Genomic DNA, 24,381 nt, shown 5'->3' with positions numbered 1-24,381 from the left:
TGACGTACTACGACTGTTATACGAGGATTCTAATCATTTCTAAGGACAGCTATTAGCCAAGGTTGACAGGTATGTAGTGATGTCACGGAATGAGGTAAACATGTCTATCATGACACGGCGATTGAAAAATGAGACGTGCCCCAAAAAATTCAACAGGAAGTCGGCCATTTTGGTGGAAGCAGCCATTTTGGATGAATTCCAGAATTCATGTAAGTGATTTTACAGTCAACTCAAAAGTTTAATACACTGCTCAACATTTTTTTTCTTATATCAGAGATGTATTTATCAAACTTTCTAGTTTTCTTGTGCGAATGTATGTATTATTTAATCACCGGAGAAGTCCAAAAGTGATTCACATGCCCATACCTGTCAACTTATACGTTTCCCATATTTTCTGTTTATTTATTTATTTATTTTTATCATTTCAAATAATGTATAGCATACTACCACTGTTATACGGGGATTTTAATCATTTCTAAGGACAGCTATTAGCCAAGGTTGACAGATATGTAGTGATATCACGTAGTTAGGTAGACGTGTCTATCATCACAAGACGAACAATCGTGACAGGGCGATTGAAAAATGAGATGTGCCCCAAAAATTTCAACAGGAAGTCAGCCATTTTGGTGGAAGCAGCCATTTTGGATGAATTCCAGAATTCATGTAAGTGATTTTACAGTCAAGTTGAATACAATACTCAGCATTTTTTTCTTATATCACAGACGTATTTCTGCAACCTTCTAGTTTTTTTGTGTTAATTTATTTATAATCACGGAGAAGTCTCAAAGAAGTCCAAGAGATTATTTTTTCCCCCCCAAGATGACTGACCTGTAGGTGCAAGATTCCCCCTTTGTGGATCAATGCAGATTTCATCTTGTCTTCTCGCTTTGCAAGTCTCTTAAAAATTAAGAATAAAAAGATCATTTGGCAGCCAGGAGAGCGGCACTTGTTTGCCAATTTCAATTTAGAACGTGTTTGATTTGTTAATTCTATACAAAGCCACTTCCGCATGCATGCGAGTGTGTTGTTTGTTTTGAATCTGCTCTCTTAAAAAAAAAAAAAAACGATCATGTTAATTAATAGTGGGACGAATTTGAAAAATATATTTAATTAATGTCATTTTTATATCAGATCAACCTGGCATTTGAACACTCGAGGGCAAAGATTTCATGTCACCGTGACTCCAGAATTCAACCCTGGTAAACCTCGAAATCACCCGCTTTGCCTCCTCTTTGTTCTATTTTGGGACTGAATGGGTCACAGATGACTGCTATTGTCCCTTTTTTTAAGTCATCCCTCCATGGCTCCATGTCAATGTCAAGGTCACTTTGCATGTGAAGGTCACTGTGGTGAAAAAAAAAACAATGCTACTACATCTTATCAAACATCACTTCCTAATGACCTCCCTTTAGTCCATTAACCCTTTTTGGACATCTGCTTCAAAACACACACACACACACACACACACACACACACACGCACACACACACACACACACACACACACACACACACACACACACACACACACACACACACACACACACACACACACACACACACACACACACACACACACACACACACACACACACACACACACACACACACACACACACACACACACACACACACACACACACACACACAGATGTACAGACTCACAGCTCCACACATACACACACCCCAAGCCCTGGTTGCCTAGGAGACAGCTGATGGGTTCCCCATCGCCTAAAACAGCACCAATAAGGCTGCATGGCTGCCAATGTCAGATTCTAGTGTTGTGGGATATTTGTCTTCCTCTAGCGGTTAAACTGAGGTACTGCACTAATTCTGATTCTGCCTAGTAACCCAATGTGCTGACTTCTCCTGTCTGGCAGCGACATCAATCATGACAGATATATGCAAGAAAGCAGTTACTCTGGAGTAGACTTTATTCTAAGTGACATATTCGTAAATGATATCGACTACTCTTGTTATTAAAAGCATTAAACAAGTTAAAAACACCACGTTTAGAGACAGCAGCGGGTAGCAGGAAGTTTGGGTGTGATTTGTACTGTGAGTTTTTCCCCCCCAAGGTCAATCACCAACTTCATCATAATATCCTTTAAAATGTTCTCTTTTAGAGTTACAGACGTTTGTATCCCTTAACGGCCACTGTATCACAGCAAAATGACATTTTAAAAGTCCGAATACACCAATGGCTGAGACCAAAGAAAAAAATAATAACCCTGCATTATCGATGAGAAGGTTTCTTCAGCCGTCATCTGTAATTCTTTGAAGATGTCGGATGTTTCGCTTCTTATCCAAGAGGCTTCGTCAGCGAACTAAAGCATTTGGCTGGCAGTTTCGGCCCTATATATACAGTAAAGTCTCGTTATATCGATATCGGATATATCGATAGTCCCGGTTATATCGATACTATTTCTATGCACGCACGGAGAAAATTACATGCTAACAGGGTCGGATATATCGATAGTCCCGGTTATATCGATATTTTTTCGGACTCCCTTGAATATCGATATAACGAGACTTTACTGTATATCCCAACTGTCCAGACGTGGCGGTGCCAGACTCTGCTATGATTTGGGGGGAGCAGAGGACTATTCCATGCGGCTACACTGATTACTTTTATTGTCCTGCCTGAGTATGAGGTCTATGACTGGCCTGATTGCCCCATTTGCCCTGGTTTCACCTCATCAGCATAACTTAGCCTATGTTGCCTAAGAAGTCTGTTGTACGAACTATCCAAATTGAACCTCACCCTACCATGGCGATTTAGTGAAGGATTTTGCTGTTTTATGAAAATAGCTTCTTTTACTCCCCAGCCAAAGACTTTAGTTCGCTGACGAAGCCTCTTGGATAAGAAGCGAAACGTCCGACACCTTCAAAGAAGTACAGATGACGGCTGAAGAAACCTTTTCATCGATGGACCCCTCCTGTGCGACTGAGAGCTTACACAGACGTAAATCCTGCATTATATACGATACCAGAAACATCCTTATGTGTTCACCTGATGTAGGAATGTCCACCTGTGGTAGGAATGTCCTGAATAAACAACACCCTCCAAGGTAGCTCCCATTCCAGTATTTGGGAAAATGCTTGCAAAGCAAAGCAAATTGATTTGATGACACATTTGGTTGTCCCCTGATGAATAAAAGTACAATGACCACTGCATGTGTGACATCACATATTTGAGTTATTCCCGGTTGAACGGAGTTACCGTTGATGGCTACCTAGCAAGCTTTCTATTTGCTATCTATTAGCTGTCTAACTAGCTAGCCAGCTATTAGTTAGCCATTAGCTAGCTAGCTGACTTGATCTATTTGAGTTATTCCCAGTTGAACGGGGTCACCGTTGCTGGCTACCTAGCTAGCCATCTATTTGCTATCTAGTAGCTGTCTGACTAGCTAGCTAGATAGCTATTTGTTATCTATGAGCTAGCTAGCTAACTTGATCTATTTGAGTTATTCCCGTTTGACCAGGGTCACCGTTGCTGGCTACCTAGCTCTCTATTATGCTATCTATTAGCTGTCTAACTAGCTAGCTAGATAGCTATTTGTTATCTATGAGCTAGCTAGCGAACTTGATTCCCGGTTGAGTGAACACTGGCGCATGTGGTCGCTGCTCCTCACCCACAGAAAAACTGATCCTGTGACTATAAAGTGACCTTGAGAACTTTGAAAGGCGCTGATAAATGAAATGTATTATTATTATTATTATTATTATTATTATTATTATTATTATTATTATTATTATTATTATTATTATTATTATTATTATTGTAGCACATCATACTGTACTATTTTACAGACTGACCAAATGTGAGCAAATCTGGCCGATGTATAATATCCTACCTCGTTGAAACGTTGATAAAAAGTCTATTTATGCTATTGAGAAAGACAAAAAAGAAACAAAATGTCTTCTTTTGGAGTTCTGAACATATCGTCCGAATGTCTCAGTGCGCATTCTGTCATCTAGGCCTCGCATGCTGACTGGATGCTGCCGTTTGGTTCGCCGAGCGCCGGCAATGGAACGCTGTTGTCGGTCATCTCGCCGACGATAAAAGTGGGCGGCGCCTCCCCTTTGACGTTGTCGGCGAGGCTCTCGGGCTCCTTGACGCCCTGCTGGGCTAGGGTGGGCTCCTCGTCCAGCCGGCTGGAGATGGACCAGTACAGGTGAGCGTCCAACCTAGCGGCGGCCAATGAGAGCTCTCGTGCTGAAGAGGAGGGCGTGTCTACCTGGAGTGGGATGCACATCATCAAGGAAAAGGGGGTCAAACTCATTTTTTTACCATATTGTAGTTTAAATTCCACATACAGAATACCTCAGCTTACAAACGCCTTAGCTCACGAACTTTTCGCGTCGCGAACATTCAATTCGCGAGCATATAGTCTTGGCGAACAAATTAATAAAAATAAATAGTTTTTGGCGGACGAACCAAACCACACAACGCCACGGTGGCTGGCAGACTAGTTTTCGGCGGATGAACACCAAACCACACGGTCGAACAGTGTCACGGTGGCTGGCGGACTAGTTTTCTTTGAGTTCAGATGTGGTTTGTTATCGATTGGAGTACTTTTGCAATTATGGGACCGAAAAAGACCCCATCACAGGCTAGTGTTAAGGCAAAGAGGACACAAAAGAAAATTACGGTCGAGCAGAAAAGGCGATCATCGAAAAAAACAAACGAGGTGTGCATTTATGTGATTTAGCATCCCCGTACCAGTATGCTAAGTCGACCATTGCTACGTGTGGCTTTCTTTCTGTGTTGTCTAAGCAACGCTCTCAGGCAATAGAAGAGGTTGAAAAACGTCTGTTGATTTGGATTAACGAAAAGCAGCTAGCAGGGGACCGTGTGAGTGAGGGTATTATCACCGAGAAAGAATTTTTTACTGGGATTTCATCAAGACACTACACTACAGTTTATTTCTTTAATTACAACACAATAGCACATTTATTATACATAAAATAATATATATTTTATGTGATTTTAAAGCTTATTTTGTAGAAAATGATGTTTTATGGGGACCTGGGAACGGATTATTCTAATTTTTAATGGTTTCTTATGGGAAATAAATGTTTGGCAGACAAACTTTTTGCCGTAAACACACTTTCTGGGAACCAATTAAGTTTGTGAGCTGAGGTATCACTGTAATATACAGTAAAGTCTCGTTATATCGATATTCAAGGGAGTCCGAAAAAATATCGATATAACCGGGACTATCGATATATCCGACCCTGTTTGCATGTAATTTTCCCCGTGTGTGCATAGAAATAGTATCGATATAATCGGGACTATCGATATATCCGATATCGATATAACGAGACTTTACTGTAATATAATGTAGTGTAGTCTAGTGTAGTGTAGTGTAGTGTAGGGTAGGGTAGGGTAGGGTAGGGTAGGGCAGGGTAGGATAGTATAAGATAAGGTAAGATATACAGTATACGAGTCAGATGGTTGTCATAACAATTGCAATATTAATTTCTTTCTTGATACTTGCACTATGTAGAGTTTTTTATGAAACGGTTTTGCACATTTACAGTACACAGTTGACATTTTTATTTTACTATGCTTAGAATATCTTATTTTCTATCCTTTCAGCGCCCACCAACCCATCTCCTTTCAAATTGCTGCTGTGGCCTGCAAATTACCCCATTGTGGGACGAATAAAGGTTTTCTGCTTCTGATTCTGATTAAACCAGGTGAGACGTTACCTCAAAGGTGTGATGGAAAGCACCGTAATCAACATCGAAGAAGCCCTCAGCCAACGACATCATGGGACTGAAGCGGTGCCCCCATTGCACCTCCTCAGCCAAGTAGGAGCTTCGGGCTTGGCAGGTCATACCTTGCACACAAAGACAGAATCATTTGAGCGATGCAGCGGGTGATAAACGATCCGCCCTTATTATGATTATTCTCTGCGGCAGAGTTACGAGTGAAAAACCTTCATCTGAAGTTGCTGAGCAAGGAAATCAATAGCCAACTTCACCCTCCCCCAGAACGTCAAAGAATAGCTTGATAACTTTTATCATCTTCCTCTGGGGCCATTTTGTGGTAAGGCAATAAGATAAGAGCTTTGCTAAGCCACATCTTGTCTGTGTAAGCCACAGGTGTCAAAGTCAAGGCCCGCGGGCCAAATCCGGCCCGCCACATCATTTTTTTCGGCCCGCGAAAGCAAATCAAACTTGTGAAATTCCATGATGATTGCTAAAATCTGAGCCAAAATTTCATATTTTTGGATGTCAACCACAATAAAAGTCATTATTCTTGACTTCAGATTTGAAAACGAGTTATTCATTAATTTGCTGTGTGCTCTATATGTAATATTTGAAGGGATTTAAACATTCTAATGGGTTCCCCAAATTCAGAACGGCCCTCGAGAGGAAACCATAACTACAATGTGGCCCGCGGCAAAAAATGACTTTGACACCCTTGGTGTAAGCTCTCAGTCGTACAGGAGTGGTCCATCGATGAAAAAGTCCCACCTGTTGCCTCCACCATTCCTTCCAGGATGACCACGATCTCAAAGTCTTCCTTCTCCAGTTGCGCCTGCGACATGTCCCAAAAAGGCGATCGGGCGTCGATCTCATGCGAGATGACCAGCGGCGACACCAGGAAGAGGCGATCGTCGCCTGTCTCGAAGCCCACGCTGATATCCGTCTGGTCCAAGGGGATGAACTCACCTTCAAAGAAGGGGCGCAGAAGGTAAAAGTGTGAAATATACATCCTGTCACAGAATCAAAATAAGCAAGAATTGATTTCATAATGTCCTAAAAGACCAAGACGGTACACTTTTTATTGATCACAGATTTTGGCAGTCGAGGCCTGCAAAGCCTTCTCTGCTGGCCTAAAAATATCTGAATCACGGACTTATTTAAAAGGACAACCGACGTCTCCGGACAATTTATGTCCATAATTTGTAAAATGGCTTCAAATGACTTCTACTGAGCGTATTTTACAAAGACTCCACCGCATATAGCTATATATTACGTTTTAAGACTCACGCTGAATATTCAGGAAGTCTTGTTTTTGAGTTGGTGACGAGTCCGTACGTGACGTCACTAAAGGACCGCCCCTGACCGTAAAAAAAGACGCATTGTAGCGGTCCTTCCATCATGTCAATGTATTTTTCTGTACTTGTTTGGTCTGGGGACCTCGTGTTGCACCCAAAAGCCGTCAGAAGGCCAGAAGAGGACGTCCAAGCGCCATATAATGAATTTCCCATTCATGAATCGCCATTTTGTGCCTCTTTTGTTTGGGTGAGAGATTTCCCCCCAACGTTGGCTCAAAATGGCACAAATAAATTCTTTAATCGATTGCAAACATGTATGCTTTCCTCTTCAGAACTATTTGAATCATATTCATAACTGGATGTGTAACAAGAAAGCATATTCTCCGAATCTGAAGCCATTGTTTTGATTCTCCAGCAATGCAAGACGTCTTGGCGTGACGTCACGGACCAACCTACGTCACGAACTAATGCTACCCTCTAGTGGACTTGTAGTAAATCACACCACCCTTTTTTCAGTCCTGATTGATTCAGACATAGTACTACTGAAGGCCTAGCGATGAAATGGTTGTTTGGCAGTCTTACCCTCCTGGGTCTGCTTCGATTTGATGAGCTTGGCCCGCATGTTGGCGCCCACAATATGTGAGCTGCGCAGGTCGCCCACCCGGAACATCAGACACAACTTGTCGTCCCGCAAAGAGATGACAGCATTCTTTGAAAACACCAGCGTTTCGGCCCGCTTATTGGGCTGTGAGATCTTCACGAACATGCAGCCCACCTGCGTATCAACACCACATGCTAGTTTTCATCACCTGGCCAACTCACTTTGATCGGCTACTTGTTGCTAGGCAGATTTCCAAGAGCTTGTCAATTACAATTGTGAAAAAACAGTATATTTTTCTATCACGCTAAAACTGTTTAAAAGGACTCCAAAATACTTCCAAAGATGCAATAACACGTACTCACCATGAAAGCGTTGACCATTGAGCCCAAAATGGCCTGCAACAGTAGCAGCATGGTACCAACGGGACATTGGTCAGTGATGACGCGATGGCCATAGCCAATGGTGGTTTCCGTCTCGATGGAGAAGAGGAACGCCGAAATGAAGCCATTGACATTGTTGACGCACGGTGTCCACGTCTCGTCCTCAAGGTGGTCCAGATCACCCCTGAGGATGACCATAAGAGCAAATTCAATTCGAAAATGCTGATTTGAAATGTATAAAGTGACCCACAACGAAGGTATCAGTTTGTAAAACAAACTGACTGGTTTTATGGACACCCCTCAGAAACTGGAAATTTGACATCTTATATGTATTTATTTATTACTGTAGTTTCATTGACAATAAATGCGCCGGACTTAGCATTTGTCCCTAGCCAGGTTTCTGAGCTGGCTATATATCTAGCTATCAAGCTAATAGAGCTATCTATTAGCTGTCTATTGGCCATCTAGCTGTCTGGCTGGCTAGATGGCTATTATTATTATTATTGGCTATCTAGCTAGCTATCTTTTAGCTCGATATTTCTTAGCTAAATAGCTAACTTTCTGTGTATTTGAGTTACTTCCGAGTTGAGTGAACGCTGGCGCGTGTGGCTACTGCTGCTCACCCACAGAGAAAAACTTATCCTGTGACTGTAAAGTGACCTTGAGAGTTTTGAAAGGCACTTATAAATGAAATGTACTAATTATTATATATCACTTTACAGTCACAGGATAAGTTTTTCTCTGTGGGTGAGCAGCAGCAGCCACACGCGCCAGCGTTCACTCAACCCGGAAGTAACTCAAATACACAGAAAGCTAGCTATTTAGCTAAGAAATATCGAGCTAAAAGATAGCTAGCTAGATAGCCAATAATAATAATAATAGCCATCTAGCCAGCCAGACAGCTAGATGGCCAATAGACAGCTAATAGATAGCTCTATTAGCTTGATAGCTAATAGATAGCCAATAGATAGACATCTAGCTAGTTAGCCGTATAACTAATAGATAGATAGCTAGCTAGATAACTAGCGAGCCAGTCAGATGGCTAATAGATAGCCAGCTAGGTAGCCAGCTAGATCAGCTAGCCAGGTAGTAATCAAACATCATGGAATTTCCCAAGTTTGATTTGCTTTCACTGGCCGAATAAAATGATGTGGTGGACCAGATTTGGCCCCCGGGCCTTGACTTTCACACCACTATTTCTTTTAAAGCTCTCTTGACTTTAGATTCAAAAGTCAATAGATCTTTATAATAATACGAACAGCAATGCGATGGAAACATACCTATGCTAACATAAACGTATCGCTAGCAATGATAAGGCAACACCATTGGGACAAAAACACATTGTGTAACAGGCGCTAATGTTTCTTAAAAAAAAACGAGGAAGCTAATCCATTAAAGTGGTGTTAATTTATAGCATCCGTGTCTTTTATATGAAACATCGTCGGTGTCAAGGAAGCCCAAAGATAGCATCTCTCAGCCGGAGCTGTCATTGGGTGATCCATTGATACGATAAGGTCAAGATTTTACGAGATGAAGCCGTTAGCTAATGAGAGAGCCTCATGCCACGTCGCCATTATGCGACGACCGCTTCTTTCTTTTTCTTTTCAGCCTTCGCAGCAAAAACTCAGACCTTATCGCCGGGCGGTTCAGAGGCAGCCCTCGTTATATATACACGCTCGTATTATATTGATGTTCCCGCCAAGTGTCAGATTGGGAGCTCCATTAGTCGTGTTTGGCGATAAACAAGACGGCACGAGGCGAGTCCAGAGCAGCTTCGCTTGACGTACGCCGCTGCTAATGCCCGCTAAATAATTACCTGATTGTGTTGATGATAAATTGTTTGCTGCCCATTTCGCATTTTGAACACCGCAGCAGAAAATAAAACGTGATAAATATTGTTGGCAAGGTGTCATCAGTAAAGTGATATTAGTTTTTCATTAATTACAGCATTGTATCATAACAAAAGAGCAGGTTTGTCACATCGTTTATCTTAAATTGATGGTTGAAAAATTGCTAACACATCTCACATTGATCTAATTCACAGGTTTCAAAGTCAAGGCCCGGGGGCCAAATCGGGCCTACAACATCATTTTATTTGGCCCGTTCAAGCAAATCACATTTTGTGAAATTCCATGATGCTTGCTAAAGTCTGAAACATAATTTCAAATTGGCGTATGTAAACCACAATGACAGTCATTAGGCTAGCTATCTCGCGAGCTATCTATTGGCTATGTAGCTATCTTGCTGACTCGCTAGCTATCTATTAGCTATTTATCTCGCTTTGCAACTATTTGAGTTACTTCCGGGTTGAGTGAATGCTGGGGCGTGTGGCTGCCGCTGCTCACCCACAGTAAAACTTATCCTGTGACTGTAAAGTCACCTTGAGAGTTTTGAAAGGCGCTTATAAACGAAATTTAGTATTATTATTATTATTATTATTGACTTCAGATTTGAAAACTGGGTATTCATTAACTCATCTGCCGCCATTCACGAATTTATTCAGGAATTAAAGAGTGTGACAATGAGCCCAAAATTGTTCGGGTTTTGGTCTTTCTTACGGAGGTGCAGATAAAGCACTCATCAGACCTCTGGCAATGAGGGGGCAGCAATTGCCTTTTGTCCATGTTAGCGCTTTGTTACAGCTTCAACTGTTGTTAACTCATTCACTGCCAGACGATGTGCAAAAATGTGTCCATTCCAGTGCCAGTTTTTATCATTGTCACTTGAATTCCAGGACCCACAGAATATTGAGTTTTAGGACTACATAAACATTAAATTCAGTGTTAGAAACCTTAAACTTTCTTCTTTCATCAGAAAGAGTTAATTCCTAAGTTATATGGGTCTGGAGTTATCTGAACTTGAAATGGGGGCAGCTGTACAAAATACAATACAAACATACATATTGGTTTATATAGCGCTTGAACAACAGCTGAAGGTGGAACAGAGCGCTAACATGGGAAAAAAATGAAATGCTGCACCCTTGTGGAAGGGACAAAAATCATTGCCGGAGGTCTGTCCAGAGGTTTATCAGCACCCAAGCAAGAAAAACCAAAACCCGACCTAATTCGAGGCGCTCTTTGTTTTATTTTCAATTCCAGAAAAAAAAATTGTGAACGGCAGTGAATGAGTTCAAGCATACGGATCAAGTGGAATGATGCTAACCTGCAGTAGGCAATGAGGTACCAGATGGCGCCGAAGAAGAGCCACGTGACGGCGTACGCCATGACAAAGACGAAAAGTGAGCAGCGCCAGTTGAGATCCACCAGAGTGGTGAAAATGTCCGTCAGATAGCGGTACGTCTCCCGCATGTTGCCGTGCTGCACGTTGCAGCGGCCGTTCTTCTCTACGTAGCGCTGCCTCTTGCGGCGAGTGCGAGCTGGTACAAAAATATCAAGACAAACCGGCATTATGGAACGTCTTTAGACTACAGTGATACTTTGGCTTATAAACTTAATTGGTTCCCAGACAGAGTGTGTAAGGCGAAAAGTGTGTATCCCAAAAATTAATTTCCCATAGGAAACCATTAAAATGAGAATAATCCGTTACCAGGTCCCCATAAAACCTAATTTTCTACTTTCTAATTTTCTAAAACTACATAAAATATACCTTATTTTATGTAGTTTATACATGTGCTATGGTATTATAATTAAAGAAAACAGTACTGTATATTAAAGTCGTTTTATTTACCTTTGTGATGGTCGTTGATGGCTTGATGGAATGGAGTGGCCAGTTTTATCAGCATTAAACACTTGATGAGGAACGCAGCCTTCTTCTTTCTTTCTAATTTTACCTTGTTCCTCATCACTTGTGTTCTGTTTAGCTTGTGCGGGTTGTTTGTGGAGCCTGATTGTTGGGAATTTTAACCTTGCGGTCTACATCTATCAAAGTTGAAAGGAGTCCAAATTTCACTGTTTTCTATCCATGTTGTCACTTTCTCTCTGTCGTCTGCCTGTCTCTTTAATGTTTGAACCACCTCCCCTCACTGCTGCGTTCTTGACCAATCACGTGGTTTTAACCGAAGACTGGGAGCGGGGAATAGAGGACCAAAACAAGCCGGCTGCCATTTTCTTGTTAGGAGAACGGGCTCGTTTGCGAACGACACATCACTCATTGTGGCAGCTCCGTATGTATCCCGAAAAATAGTTCATATGCCAAGGTAAAATTTTCATCAATTTAACGTTCGTAAACGGAAAAGTTCATAAACCAATGGGTTCGTAAACCGAGGTATCACTGTATCTCCACCAAATCACTCACCCCATCCGAATCGCCCTCTCTCCTTCTCCGGCCCTTGAGTTTTCTTCCTGGTCTGATTGACCGTGGCCTCTCGTTCGGCCATCTTAGATTGGAACGACCGGTTCACCTTGGGCGCCTCGGTGGTGACGACATGGCCCAGCTCCTCGGACACGTTGAAGACACCACGACCGTCCACGGGGGACATCGGGGCGGCGGTGACTGACTCCTGCTCCCCTTTAGGCTTATGGTCCACCGGCAGTGAGAGTGAGTCCGGACGGGGGGTCAGGACAGAGTTCTCCACTGCCATGACTTGTTTTTGTGTGTGTGTGTGTATGTGTGTGTTAGTGAAATATCACTTTGGCAAACTCTGTCCCCTGGATATTTGTTGGGCTACCATTTGTTTGCTGAAAGACGAGAAGGAAAACAAGCAATTGTTGTGCCACAAAGACTGATTTAACCATCCCAAAACAAACACATATACAGTATGACTCAGGTGACAGAAGACCTACGCCAAAATTGTTGTTTACATTCACACCATGTTTTATTTTCCATGGATGAAGACTTCTAGATGGTAAAAGAAAAACGATTTAATTTTGCGATTTCTTTTGTAATATGGTTACTATGCTCGTACTTCGAAAAACAAGTAAAGACAGAGAATAATTGTGTACTGAACTGTTGCTAATAATAATAATAATAATAATAATAATACATTTCATTTCTAGCGCCTTTCAAAACTCTCATGGTCACTTTACAGTCACAGGATCAGTTTTTCTGTGGGTGAGCAGCGGCAGCCACATGCGCGAGCGTTCACTCAACCCGGAATAAACCAAATAGATAGAAAGTTAGCTAGCTTGAGCGTTAAACTCTTTTGAGATGTGCATGTTTGACACGGTAAAGACATACAAATGGCAGTTATAATTAGAACTCAGTGGCGGGCCACTCTCAAGGACACTTTACAGTCACAGACAAGCATAGATACTATAATAAATAAAATTCAATTACAAATAGAATATAATAAATAAAATATAGTTATAAATAGAAACAAGAGATAGAGCTACACAGAAAATGCAATTTTAAATAGGTGGATATGAATACTTTTACGTTTTTTTCCCCCCATTTTGTATTTATTATGACACTATCCGCCATGTCATGTATGCTGCTGCGCTTCAATTTTTATAAATTTCATGCTATTTTCTGAAGTCACAGATAAGGCCTGTTGAAAGTACAGATTTCTGTTGACTTTTGAAGTAACCTTTTTTAAAAAAAAAGCAGAATTCTAAATTGTTCTGTTGCGGGGGTTGGATTTGCATACCCCATTGTGGTCAGCATAGTTTACATGTTTTGAAGTGGATGAACGTGTGTGTGTGTGTGTGTGTGTGTGTGTGTGTGTGTGTGTGTGTGTGTGTGTGTGTGTGTGTGTGTGTGTGTGTGTGTGTGTGTGTGTGTGTGTGTGTGTGTGTGTGTGTGTGTGAGAGAGAGAGAGAGAGAGAGAGAGAGAGAGAGACGCAGTTTATGTGTGTGTGCTATTTTCACAGTGCATTGCTATCACAGCAGGCCATCTCAGGTGTCTTGCATAATGCACTCAGCAGGCCTGTCGTTTAAAAAATGTAGATTTTATGATGATTATAACTAAAAAAGTAACGAATTCATTTGGCTAAATCGAATTATTTATTTAGCGGTGCGTTCATCGTGAAACTGATGCAGGAAAATCACAATGAAACACGATCGCTAATTTGATACAATCTGTGAACAGGGTTTATGTACCCGAACAACGGTGCGCATTTGGTCAACAAAAGTAGCTATACATTTAAATAACGAAATAAAGCACCTGTTTAGTTTAACCTCATTTGCCGACAAAAATGAGGATTCGTCGTGTGGAACGGCGGTTCGACGCGTCCGTCCGTCTTCGCCATCGATCCGGTGGATCCTCCGGGAACCAAGAGGACAAAAGAAAATCCCTCAACCCCGAAAATGGACCTCTCGCCTCCGTCTTTCCGATGCTAGCGTGTCGCCGTGGTTGGTGAGGTGGTGGTGGGGGAGTCTTCCGCTGTGTGTGGATGCGGTGGAGGCGGGCAGGTGTCGTCAGCCCAGCCCCTCTTACCAAGCGTTGCATTGCCTTGGTAAATGATGCCGTAATTACATCCTTTGTCATTATTTCTTTAGGGTAATCTACATCTGATTCATTTTCGTGTTTAAAACGATGCGATTATGCCTATTTCAAGTTTTTTTCATGCTGTGTTTAAATTTCAAGGACAACGACACCATCTTTTAGTTTCCTAACTGACAACAGAAAAACGTTTTAGAGCATCTAAAATACCCAAAACACACAGGCTGATATTTCAAATGCAAAACACCAATAAAAATGAGTTAACGTGTCCCAAAAGTACTTCAAAATGACCCTGTAAATTGCAAGTTTCAGAAGGTCCCGCCCCCTTGTTCGTGACGTCAATCCAGTACGTCTTTGCCTTGCTCTAGAATCAAAACAATGGCTTCAGATTCGGAGAAGATGCTTTCTTGTTACTCATCCAGTTATGAATATGATTCAAATAGTTCTGAAGAGGAAAGCATAAATATTTGCAACTGATTAAAGAAGTACTTGCGTATCAATTTAAGCCGTCAGGACTCTAATGTAGCGTCCCAGAAAATGCACAAGATGGCGTCCAAGCTCCGTTGGAAATGGGCTGATTTGTCCGCTGGGAATTTGTGTCAACTAGTATCAAATAGTCATCTTGGTGCAACACATAACGATTCACCATCGCATTATTTATGTGTTTTACTTTTAATTTCGCCATCAACACGGATCAACACGGAGTTTTCAGACCAAACAAAGTATCCAAAATGCATTGTGTCTCTTTCTCGGTCAGGGGCGTTCCTTTAGTGACGTCACGTCAGGCATCGTCATCAACTCGAAAACAAGACTTCCTGAATATTCAGCGCAAGTCTTAAAACGTAAAATATAGCTATATGCCGTGGAATCTTTGTAAAAGACGCTAATTAGAAGTCATTTGAAGTGATTTTACAAATTATGGACGCAACTTGTCCAGAGGCGTCGGTTGTCCTTTAAGGTTTACGCTCAAACTCACTAGACACAAAAAGTAGACTAATATAAGCGAAAATAAGAGACGCCAAATGGTGTCAATATCGTTCATTTCGACTCAAATATTCTAATTGCACATACAGTATTTCTTCGTGTCATACACACTCCGGATCACCAGTGGGCGCTATAAAAATAATGCGGCTAAAATACGAGACAGTTTGTGTTAACCGGACACGAACAAGTCCCTTATTTCCTTCTTTTCCAATATGTCGGTTTTCGGGCCAGTTGTGAAGGTTCATCCCGTCGTCCTCGCGTCCATTTGTGATTCGTACGAGCGACGAAATGAAGGAGCGAGTCGCGTGATTGGCACCCTGTTAGGTAAGAAGTCATTTTGTTGGTAATTGGCCTAGTTTGTATCGATCGTGCCGCATTCGCTGGTGTTAGCATGTCTGCTGCTAACGCGTGCGAGCTACCATGGCTCGGTAGTACATCAATTGAATCAAAAACCGTTTGTGTCGTTTTCCTCGTACACTTTTATAATAGGTAATATCGTACCATAAATATGGATTCCGTAACGTTTCTGGTGTGTTTATAGCGTGAGTGGTAGGCGTAAAGTGACTCGATATAGCTTGTTGATACGTTGACGTGTTATTTGAAATTGTTTCCTCCCCCCTACAGGTACCATCGACAAACATTCGATCGAGGTGACGAATTGCTTCTCTGTGCCTCACAATGAGTCTGAAGACGAGGTGAGTTGCTCATGTCTATTGACTATTGTTGTCGCCGTAGTTTGTTTTCGACAACAAACCTATTTAATGAACAACCGACGCCTCCGGACAAGTTGTGTCTATAATTTGTAAAATGGCTTCAAATGACTTCTACTGAGCGTATTTTACAAAGATTCCACCGCATATAGCTATTTTTTTATGTTTTGAGACTTCCGCTGAATATTCAGGTAGTCTTGTTTTTGAGTTGGTGACGATACGTCACGGTAGTTATTGTCACTGACCGAGAAAGCGACACAATGCATTTTGGGTACTTTGTTTGGTCTGAAAACTTTGTGTTGATCCGTGTTGATGGCGAAATTAGAAGAAATACACCTAAATAACGCGATGGTAAATCGTGTGTTGCACCAAGACTACTATTTGATACTAGTTGACACAAATTCCCAGCAGACAAATCAGCCCATTTCCAACGGAGCTTGGACGCCATCTTGTGCATTTTACGGGACGCTACATTGGTGTCATTGACGGCTAGAATTGATAAAGGAGGACTTCTTTAATTGATTGCAAACATTTATGCTTTCCTCTTCAGAACTATTTGAATCATATTCATAACTGGATGAGTAAAAAGAAAGCATCTTCTCCGAATCTGAAGCCATTGTTTTGATTCTCGAGAAAGGCAAGACGTCTTGGCGTGACGTCACGAAAAAGGGGTTGGGACCTTCTGAAACTCGCCATCCCGAGGTCATTTTGAAATAGTTTTGGGACACGTTAACTCATTTATTGGTGTTTTGCATTTGACTAAAAATATCAGCCTGCGTGTTTTGGGTATTTTAGATGCTATCAAACGTTTTTCTGATGTCACTTAAGAAACAAAAAAATGGTGTTGGTTGTCCTTTAAAATTGCATTTTCTGTGTAGTTCTCTCTCGTTTCTATTTATAATTGTATTTTATTTTTTGTATTCTATTTGTGATTGTATTTTATTTTTTATAGTACCTATGCTTGTCTGTGACTGTAAAGTGCCCTTGAGAGCTTTGAAAGGCGCTTAAAATATATTATTATTATTATTGTTGTTGTAACAAAACACTACTCTACACAATTTTGAAGAGCACTTTGGACAACAACTCAAGCTAGGAAAAATGAGGGGATTTTGAGACTCTTTGCCGAATGAGAGTTGTGTGACATGATATTCCATTCGTTGTCCTCAGGTCGCCGTTGACATGGAGTTTGCCAAAAACATGTACGAGCTACACAAGCGTGTGTCGCCCAGTGAGGTCATCATCGGCTGGTACGCCACAGGCTTCGATATCACCGAGCACTCTGTCCTCATCCACGAGTACTACAGTCGCGAGGCAACCAACCCTATCCACCTGACCGCTGACACGGCCCTGCAGAGTGGCAAGATGAACATACGTGCCTACGTCAGGTCTGTCTTTATTTCCTCTTTCATTTTGCGCCGACAACCACTTGCTAACTTCCCTCATTTGTTACGCAGCGCGCAAATGGGTGTACCTGGAAAAACGGTCGGCGTGATGTTTACTCCGCTCACAGTCAAATACATCTACTATGACACAGAGAGGATAGGCGGTAAGGAAAGAGTCCAAAGTGATCCATATTTTTGTCAACTTCCCAGTCTTGGATCTATTAGCTAGCTAGCTTTCTATCTATTTGAGTTGCTTCCAGGTTGAGTGAACGCTGGCGCGTGTGGCTGCCGCTGCTCACCCAAAAAATGACTTATCCTGTGACTGTAAAGTGACCTTCAGAGATTTGAAAGGCGCTTATGAATGAAATGTATTATTACCCACACAAGTGTCCTTGAGAGTTTTGAAAGGTGCTTAGACATTAAATGTATTATTATTATTATTATTATTATTATTATTATACAGTACTATATGTTATTACAAAAATGTTCGTATCTACCGTTGTTCGTAACTCGAATGTTCGCAAGTAGGGAAGCGTCTATTTATTTGTTTGTGTGTTTATGTATTCATTTGTTTGTTTATTTATCTATATAGCTATCCAGCTGGCCTGCTAGCTACGTAGGTATCGATATATTAACTATGTAGCTATCTAGCTGGCTGACTAGCTATCTAGTTAGCTATCTATTAGCTATCTAGCTAGCTGGCTAGCTATGTATTACCTATCTATTAGCTATCTAGCTAGCTTTTTATCTGAGTTACTACCGGGTTGAGTGAACGCCGGCGCGTGTGGCTACCGCTGCTCACCCGCAGAAAAACTTATCCTGTGACTGTAAAATGACCATGAGAGTTTTGAAAGGCGCTTATAAATGAAATGGATTATTATTATTATTATTATTATTATATAAAATATAAGATATCTAATATGGTAATTACATTTAACTTGGACATTCAGCTTAGCAGGCCCCTTGCATTTTCCTTGATCATACCTCTAATATTCTGTGAATTAAAAAGAAATCAGCCTTCACTATCTTGTTTTTTAATTTAATTTCATTTTTTCTTTTTAAGTGGACCTTTTGCAGAGGACACGCATCATTCCTAGTCGCGCCAAGGGCCTGACGTCAGACCTTTCTCAGGTGGCTGGCTCAGCTGCACGCGTTCAGGACATGCTAACCACCGTGCTAGCATACATTGAGGACGTGTTGGTGAGTCTTTCCAGACATTTTGTCATCTCGTACTTTCAGAACATGAACATAATACATGTAGTGCCTTAACTGTAACTCAAATTCCATTTTTGCGATGATTGTGACCTCTTTATCCATATCAGTCTGGCAAAGTGACGGCAGATAATAGCGTGGGCCGCTTCCTAATGGACCTGGTCAACAAAGTCCCCACCATCTCAGCGGAGGACTTTGAGAATATGATCAACTCCAACATCAACGTATGTTTACCTTTGCGTCATGTTTTCCTCTCCAAATTGGAGAAAGTACACATCAAATAATTCCATGTCAAATGTTTCTTGATAGGATCTCCTGATGGTGACGTACCTGTCCAACCTCACCCAAGCACAGATTGCCCTTAATGAGAAACTCGTGGTGCTATGAGGCGGTGTTTAGTTTTTGTGTACAAGTTGCCCTTTTTCTGAGATGAATAAAAGCTAAGTATTCCCAGAGTCTGTCCAGCTTGTAGCGTGATTTGGATTTGTAGTCACGATGGGAATCAACGACACTATAATCTCAATGTCAAACAGAATTGACGACTGATTTGAAGGTGCTCGTACAATACATATTTGGTTTTAATTTGTACTGTATTATTAGTTTACAATATCAATAGTCACACCTTGGCTTACAAACTTAATTGGTTCCCACACAGAGTGTGTAAGGCGAAAAGTGTGCATCCCAAAATTAATATCCCATAGCAAACCATTAAAATGAGAATAATCCGTTCCCAGGTCCCCATAAAACAATTTTCTACTTTAGTGTGTGTAAGCGCTCAGTCGTACAGGAGTGGTCCATCGATGGAAAGGTTTCTTCTGCCGTCCTCTGTACTTTTTGAAGGTTTTGGATGTTTCGCTTCTTATCCAAGATGCTTCTTCAGCGAACTAAAGTCTTACTGGTATTTTTGGTCGAAACTTCCAGTAAGACTTTTCTGTAGGTGAGCATCGGCAGCCACACGCACCAGCGTTCGCTCAACGCGGAAGGAACTGAAATAGATAGAAAGCTAGCTAGTTAGCTAATAGATAGCTATTAGATAACTACCTAGATAGCTATACGTATAGCGCTTTAACAGCTGAACCTGGAACAAAGCGCTAATATGGAAAAAAAGGGAAAATCTGCCCCTTTGTGGAATGGGAAAAAAATTGCCAGAGGTCTGGCCAGCGCTTTACCGGCACCCAAGCAAGAAAAAAAAACAAAACCCGAACAAATTCGGGAACTGCGCTCTGTCAGATTTTCAATTACCGAATAAATTCGTGAATGATTTAAAAGCATTTTAGTTTTACTGCAGTAATTTAATGACTGGGATGTTATCATTATGGGATTGTATTCAAGATGGTAACATTCATCATTTGTCTCACTAGTTGTCAACTGTTTTTGTTTTTTGGGGGGGGGTAACACTGTAGTCCGTGAAACGCTTGACAGTTTATTTATTTATGTAACAATTCTATGCATAAATATACATTCTGACTGTCCTGCCTGAGTTATCTTCGTACAAAAAAAGTAAGCATGAATAAGAGCACCCGGTGAGTTATTTGAGCTGCTGGTGACCCTCAACGTTTCCACCGAGAGTCAACGCCCGGCTCGGCCTTTTTGCTTTGCGGCGGCTTCAAGATCCTCTCCATGGCGGCGTAGCCGTTCACAGCCCCTTCGTATAAACTGTCGCCGGCTGACCTAGCGATGGACGCGGCACAATCTGGATAGTAGAGGGAGGCACTGGTGGCCATGAGACCCGCCGGGTAAATGACCCTCTTGACCCGCGAGCGCCTGGCCAGTAGCAGCCCCAACAGGCCGGTACATCCGATGATGCCAACACGCGCGTAGAAGTCCCCCGGCGGGTTTTTGAGAAACTCCCAGGAGTCGCCGGCCATCTGCGCCGCGCTTTGGACTTTGGGTTCGATGCGGTCGTAGGTGGTCCGAAACCAGGCAGTGTACGGTTCCGCAAACTTCCGCATCGTGGCAACACCGCGTTCCAGTTGCCCGGCTTTCGGCTCCTCATAGTCGTCTTTCTCTTGTCGCGGCGGGCCGTACAACGACATGTCTTCTCGTTTCAGTTTTGTGGGCGCCGGTTTCTTTCCGTCACCCGCCGCGGCGTAGACCGTGGCCGGCCACAAGGTGAAGGCTCCGGCCATGAGTCTACCTGTCACCTTCAACATGATCCCTGGTACCCATGAATGGCCAATACGGCAACCCGGGAGGAACATTCTTCTACAATTTCGACTAACTCCACACTTACAATACAAAACACCTCATTTACGTTTTCTAGTAAGAAATTCATACAGAAATCGCTTTCGTCATATATAAATAAAATAGCTCGGTATTTACATGTATTATTGTAGAAACGTGGAATTTCCTATCGACTGTTGTACGGGGGGGTCGCTTTAAACGTCACGTTACGAGTCGACGTATGGTAGTCATGTGACGTCACTGCGACCATGGCAACGACAAAGTCTCTCGGGTACAACAGCGGCACGGCACTTTTTGCTGGATAGTACTTTTTATATATATCTTGATATAATTGATTCAATTGAGAAAAAAATGGAATATCTTGACGTTTCATCCGTTCACAACATTCAGGCTCTGTCTGCCTTGCTTTCCTCTCAACAAGAAGAGGAAGATGATGACGATTATCAAGTGAGTAGATTTCCCCCTTATCGGTGTAATTTAATTTTTTTCCTGGTGCTTGAAATCCTTTTCTCATTCAAAATTTTTCCAGGGTGTGCCTCCTTTTGCAAAGATGGGCCCTGGACATATAGGCCCACCGACCAAAAAAGAGAAAGAAGGTACTAACTTAATTCTCATTAATAAAAAAAAACGTATTATGTATTGAATAAGTTGTGTGTGCATTTTAGAATCCTCAGTTTATGCGAAAAAGAACAGCAAAGAAGTCTGGAGCGAAGAGGAAGTGGCTGACGGCCCGCAATATGACGATGTCACTGACCCACGGCCGCAGCCTCAGTATGTACACACAGCATCATATGCGATTACAGTAGTCACATTTTACTGCAAAATGAGACATAATTCCTTTATGTGGAAGTTATTAATCAAAAGTGAAATATAAAGTGCCTCCCCACTGTTATTTTGAACAGATATGAAATCATCCTCAAGCAAAATGTCGGCACAGAAGATCTCTTTTTGGGCTTGAGCAGAAAGGATCCTTCCTCCATGTGCTGTGAGGCAATGCTGGTAATTAGTCCAAGTAGGAAATTTCACAACAAATAAATTATTTGTCTATTTCCAAAAATGAGAGCAAGTTGTTCAAAATATTAAGTTAATTTCACTGACCCCCAGTTTCATGACTTGGAAATGAGGCTATGAGAAAATCTACAGGTTTTAATTGATGGCCACACTACTGTCATGTCAATAACATACAATAAAAGCACTCATAAAGGACAACCGACACCATTTTTTTGTTTCCTAACTGACATCAGAAAACCGTTTTATAGCATCTAAAATACCCAAAACACGCAGGCTGATATTTTTAGTCAAATGCAAAACACCTATAAAAATGAGTTAAAGTGTCCCAAAACTACTTCAAAATGACCTCGGGGATGGCAAGTTTCAGAAGGCCCCACCCCCTTGTTCGTGACGTCACGCCAGGATGCTTTCTTGTTACTCATCCAGTTATGAATATGATTCAAATAGTTCTGAAGAGGAAAGCATAAATGTTTGCAATCGATTAAAGAAGTCTTTCCGTATCAATTCGAGCCGTCAGGACTCCAATGTAGCGTCCCAGAAAATGAGTCTTAAAACGTAACATATAGCTATCTGCAGTGGAATCTTTGTAAAATAAAATAAATAGTCGTAATAAAAGTCATTTGAAGTGATTTTACAAATTATGAACACAACTTGTCTGGAAGCGTAGGTTGTCCTTTAAAACTACACAAAATCTACCTTATTTTATGTATAAAGTCCACACAACAGTAGAATTGCTCACCAGCACAACAGATAAACACAAGAAATATGTGCGATTGTCATATCCTGGACCCATTTCACATATAATATTGATGATGGATTATTTCTACAATCAGGTGAAAATCAAACTCCCGGATAGCAAAGCGACAGACGTGACTTTGGACTTGAAAGAGAAGTTCCTTGATCTTCGGACGCCGAAATAGTAAGAAACATCAATACTTTTTATTACCTCTTGTAATGATCATGACACATTACGGTCAGACATCATTTGGAGCTGATTTAATTTAAAGGGCAACCGACGTCACTTTTTTGTTTTTAACTGACATCAGAAAAACGTTTTATAGCATCTAAAATACCCAAAACACGCAGTATGATATTTTTAGTCAAATGCAAAACACCAATAAAAATGACTTAAGGTGTCCAAAATGTGCAAAAAAATGAGCTGCGAATTGGGCATTTTCAGAAAGTCCCGCCCCCAGTTTGTGACGTCACGCCAGGACGTCTCACATTGCTGCAGAATCAAAACAATGTCTCACCCAAAAAGAGGCAATAAAATGGCCACCGAGCTGTGAGGAATGAATCAGCCCGTTTCCACAGGCTGATATATTCTTTCAATGGAGCTTGGTCTCCCTCTGCTGGCGGCTTTTGGATGTAACACACGGTTTTCAAAAAAAAAAAAAAAAAAAAAAACAGTACAGCAAAATACATTGACGTGATGGAAAGACGCTACAATGCGTCTTTTTTTACGGTCAGGAGGCGGTCCTTTTCTGACGTCACGTGAGTACCCGTCACCAACTCAAAAACAAGACTTCCTGAATGTTCAGCACGAGTCTTAAAACGTAAAATATAGCTATATGCGGTCGAATCTTATTAAAATACGCCCAGTAGAAGTCATTTGAAGCCATTTGAAGCCATTTTACAAATTATGGACACAACTTGTCCGGAGACGTCGGTTGTCCTTTAAAGCATAATATGAGTTGACCCACAAAACAAGTCAACCATTTTAGTTTTCTTATCAAACATTAACCTGGATATTTTATGTCTTAATGTTATAGTCGACTCGGCCTCCACCTCCCGCATCCTGTCCACCACCAGGAGGGTAAAGCTCAGTTTTTTAGCGAAAGAGAGGAATTAGAAGTGACGCTGGTGATGAATCGACCACTTGATGCCGTCAACATGCAATGAAACTTCACGGCTAGCAAGATCACACCCGGACCGCTTATGACTGTCCACTATTGAAGACTATGCGCATTGATCAACACAGTATCATAATGGAAAATGGTCTCCCATGATCCATTTTGGAGGTGCGACATGCTGCTTGGGTTATTCTGATCGTAACTGCATTTATAGTGCTCTCTTTTTAAATACATAATGCTCAGTCATCTTTTATGGTAGCATGTTTAATTAACATTCAAAACAGAATGGTAAAAGTATGTGTAACCTTTTTTTAGTCGTTTTTATGACACTCCATTTTTTATGGAATCTATTTTACTCTCTAGCTTTCTTTCTTCCTTTGCTGTGTTTCTCAAACCCATTTATTTTTAACTCTTCCTTTTATAACTCACCCAAAGAAAAACGTATCCTGTGACTGTAAAGTGACCTTGAGAGTTTTGAAAGGCGCTTATAAATGAAACGTATTATAATTATTATTATTACTTTTCTTTATCCCCATAAGCAGCTACCCAATATCCAACTTTGTAGTGTATGTACATGTACTTGTGCCTTACTGTAAAATACTTTATAAAATGTATCCACATATTCAAGAATATCAAGCGTTTTTAGCCACATGATGGCAAACGAAATTAATAAAACAATAAAAACAAAGAAAATGGAGTCGAAAATTGT

The 24,381-nt window shown here is 41.4% G+C and overlaps 4 protein-coding genes across 5 annotated transcripts; 2 read left to right on the top strand and 2 right to left on the bottom strand.

The window, feature by feature from the left end:
* Positions 1 to 2,348: 2,348 nt before the first annotated feature.
* Positions 2,349 to 14,268, bottom strand: kcnj9 (potassium inwardly rectifying channel subfamily J member 9). Of its 2 annotated transcripts, XR_016116454.1 has the most exons (9): positions 14,058 to 14,268; positions 12,251 to 12,633; positions 11,159 to 11,372; positions 7,979 to 8,180; positions 7,598 to 7,790; positions 6,489 to 6,686; positions 5,718 to 5,848; positions 3,504 to 4,240; positions 3,356 to 3,371 (listed from the first exon to the last, which is right to left on the bottom strand). XR_016116454.1 is itself a non-coding variant. In XM_089008436.1 (8 exons), exons 2-8 carry the CDS (start codon positions 12,534 to 12,536, stop codon positions 3,977 to 3,979), a joined length of 1,488 nt encoding a protein of 495 aa, XP_088864562.1. In that variant the 5' UTR covers positions 12,537 to 12,633; positions 14,058 to 14,268; the 3' UTR covers positions 2,349 to 3,976. The 2 variants fall into 2 exon arrangements, 1 of the variants encoding a protein (XP_088864562.1); XM_089008436.1 differs by having other exon boundaries at positions 2,349 to 4,240.
* Positions 14,269 to 15,511: 1,243 nt separating this feature from the next.
* On the top strand, positions 15,512 to 19,079 carry eif3f (eukaryotic translation initiation factor 3, subunit F). Its single transcript, XM_089008881.1, has 7 exons — positions 15,512 to 15,644; positions 15,945 to 16,015; positions 17,198 to 17,415; positions 17,485 to 17,576; positions 18,476 to 18,612; positions 18,735 to 18,848; positions 18,934 to 19,079. The coding sequence occupies exons 1-7, from the start codon at positions 15,533 to 15,535 to the stop codon at positions 19,009 to 19,011; spliced, it is 822 nt and encodes a 273-aa protein (XP_088865007.1). The 5' UTR covers positions 15,512 to 15,532; the 3' UTR covers positions 19,012 to 19,079.
* Positions 19,080 to 19,213: 134 nt separating this feature from the next.
* On the bottom strand, positions 19,214 to 20,970 carry LOC148891172 (MICOS complex subunit MIC26-like). Its single transcript, XM_089008882.1, has one exon. The coding sequence runs from the start codon at positions 20,823 to 20,825 to the stop codon at positions 20,175 to 20,177; it is 651 nt and encodes a 216-aa protein (XP_088865008.1). The 5' UTR covers positions 20,826 to 20,970; the 3' UTR covers positions 19,214 to 20,174.
* Positions 20,971 to 21,070: 100 nt separating this feature from the next.
* On the top strand, positions 21,071 to 24,342 carry dnaaf6 (dynein axonemal assembly factor 6). Its single transcript, XM_089008883.1, has 6 exons — positions 21,071 to 21,255; positions 21,338 to 21,404; positions 21,474 to 21,579; positions 21,711 to 21,807; positions 22,653 to 22,738; positions 23,592 to 24,342. Exons 1-6 carry the CDS (start codon positions 21,160 to 21,162, stop codon positions 23,719 to 23,721), a joined length of 582 nt encoding a protein of 193 aa, XP_088865009.1. The 5' UTR covers positions 21,071 to 21,159; the 3' UTR covers positions 23,722 to 24,342.
* Positions 24,343 to 24,381: the final 39 nt, after the last annotated feature.

This window comes from Hippocampus bargibanti, linkage group LG11 (assembly GCF_051943395.1).
Source record: "Hippocampus bargibanti isolate YZ-2025 linkage group LG11, ASM5194339v1, whole genome shotgun sequence".
Lineage (NCBI taxonomy): Eukaryota > Metazoa > Chordata > Actinopteri > Syngnathiformes > Syngnathidae > Hippocampus > Hippocampus bargibanti.
Note: the sequence above shows the minus strand (reverse complement) of the source record. Positions and strands in the feature narration are given on the sequence as shown.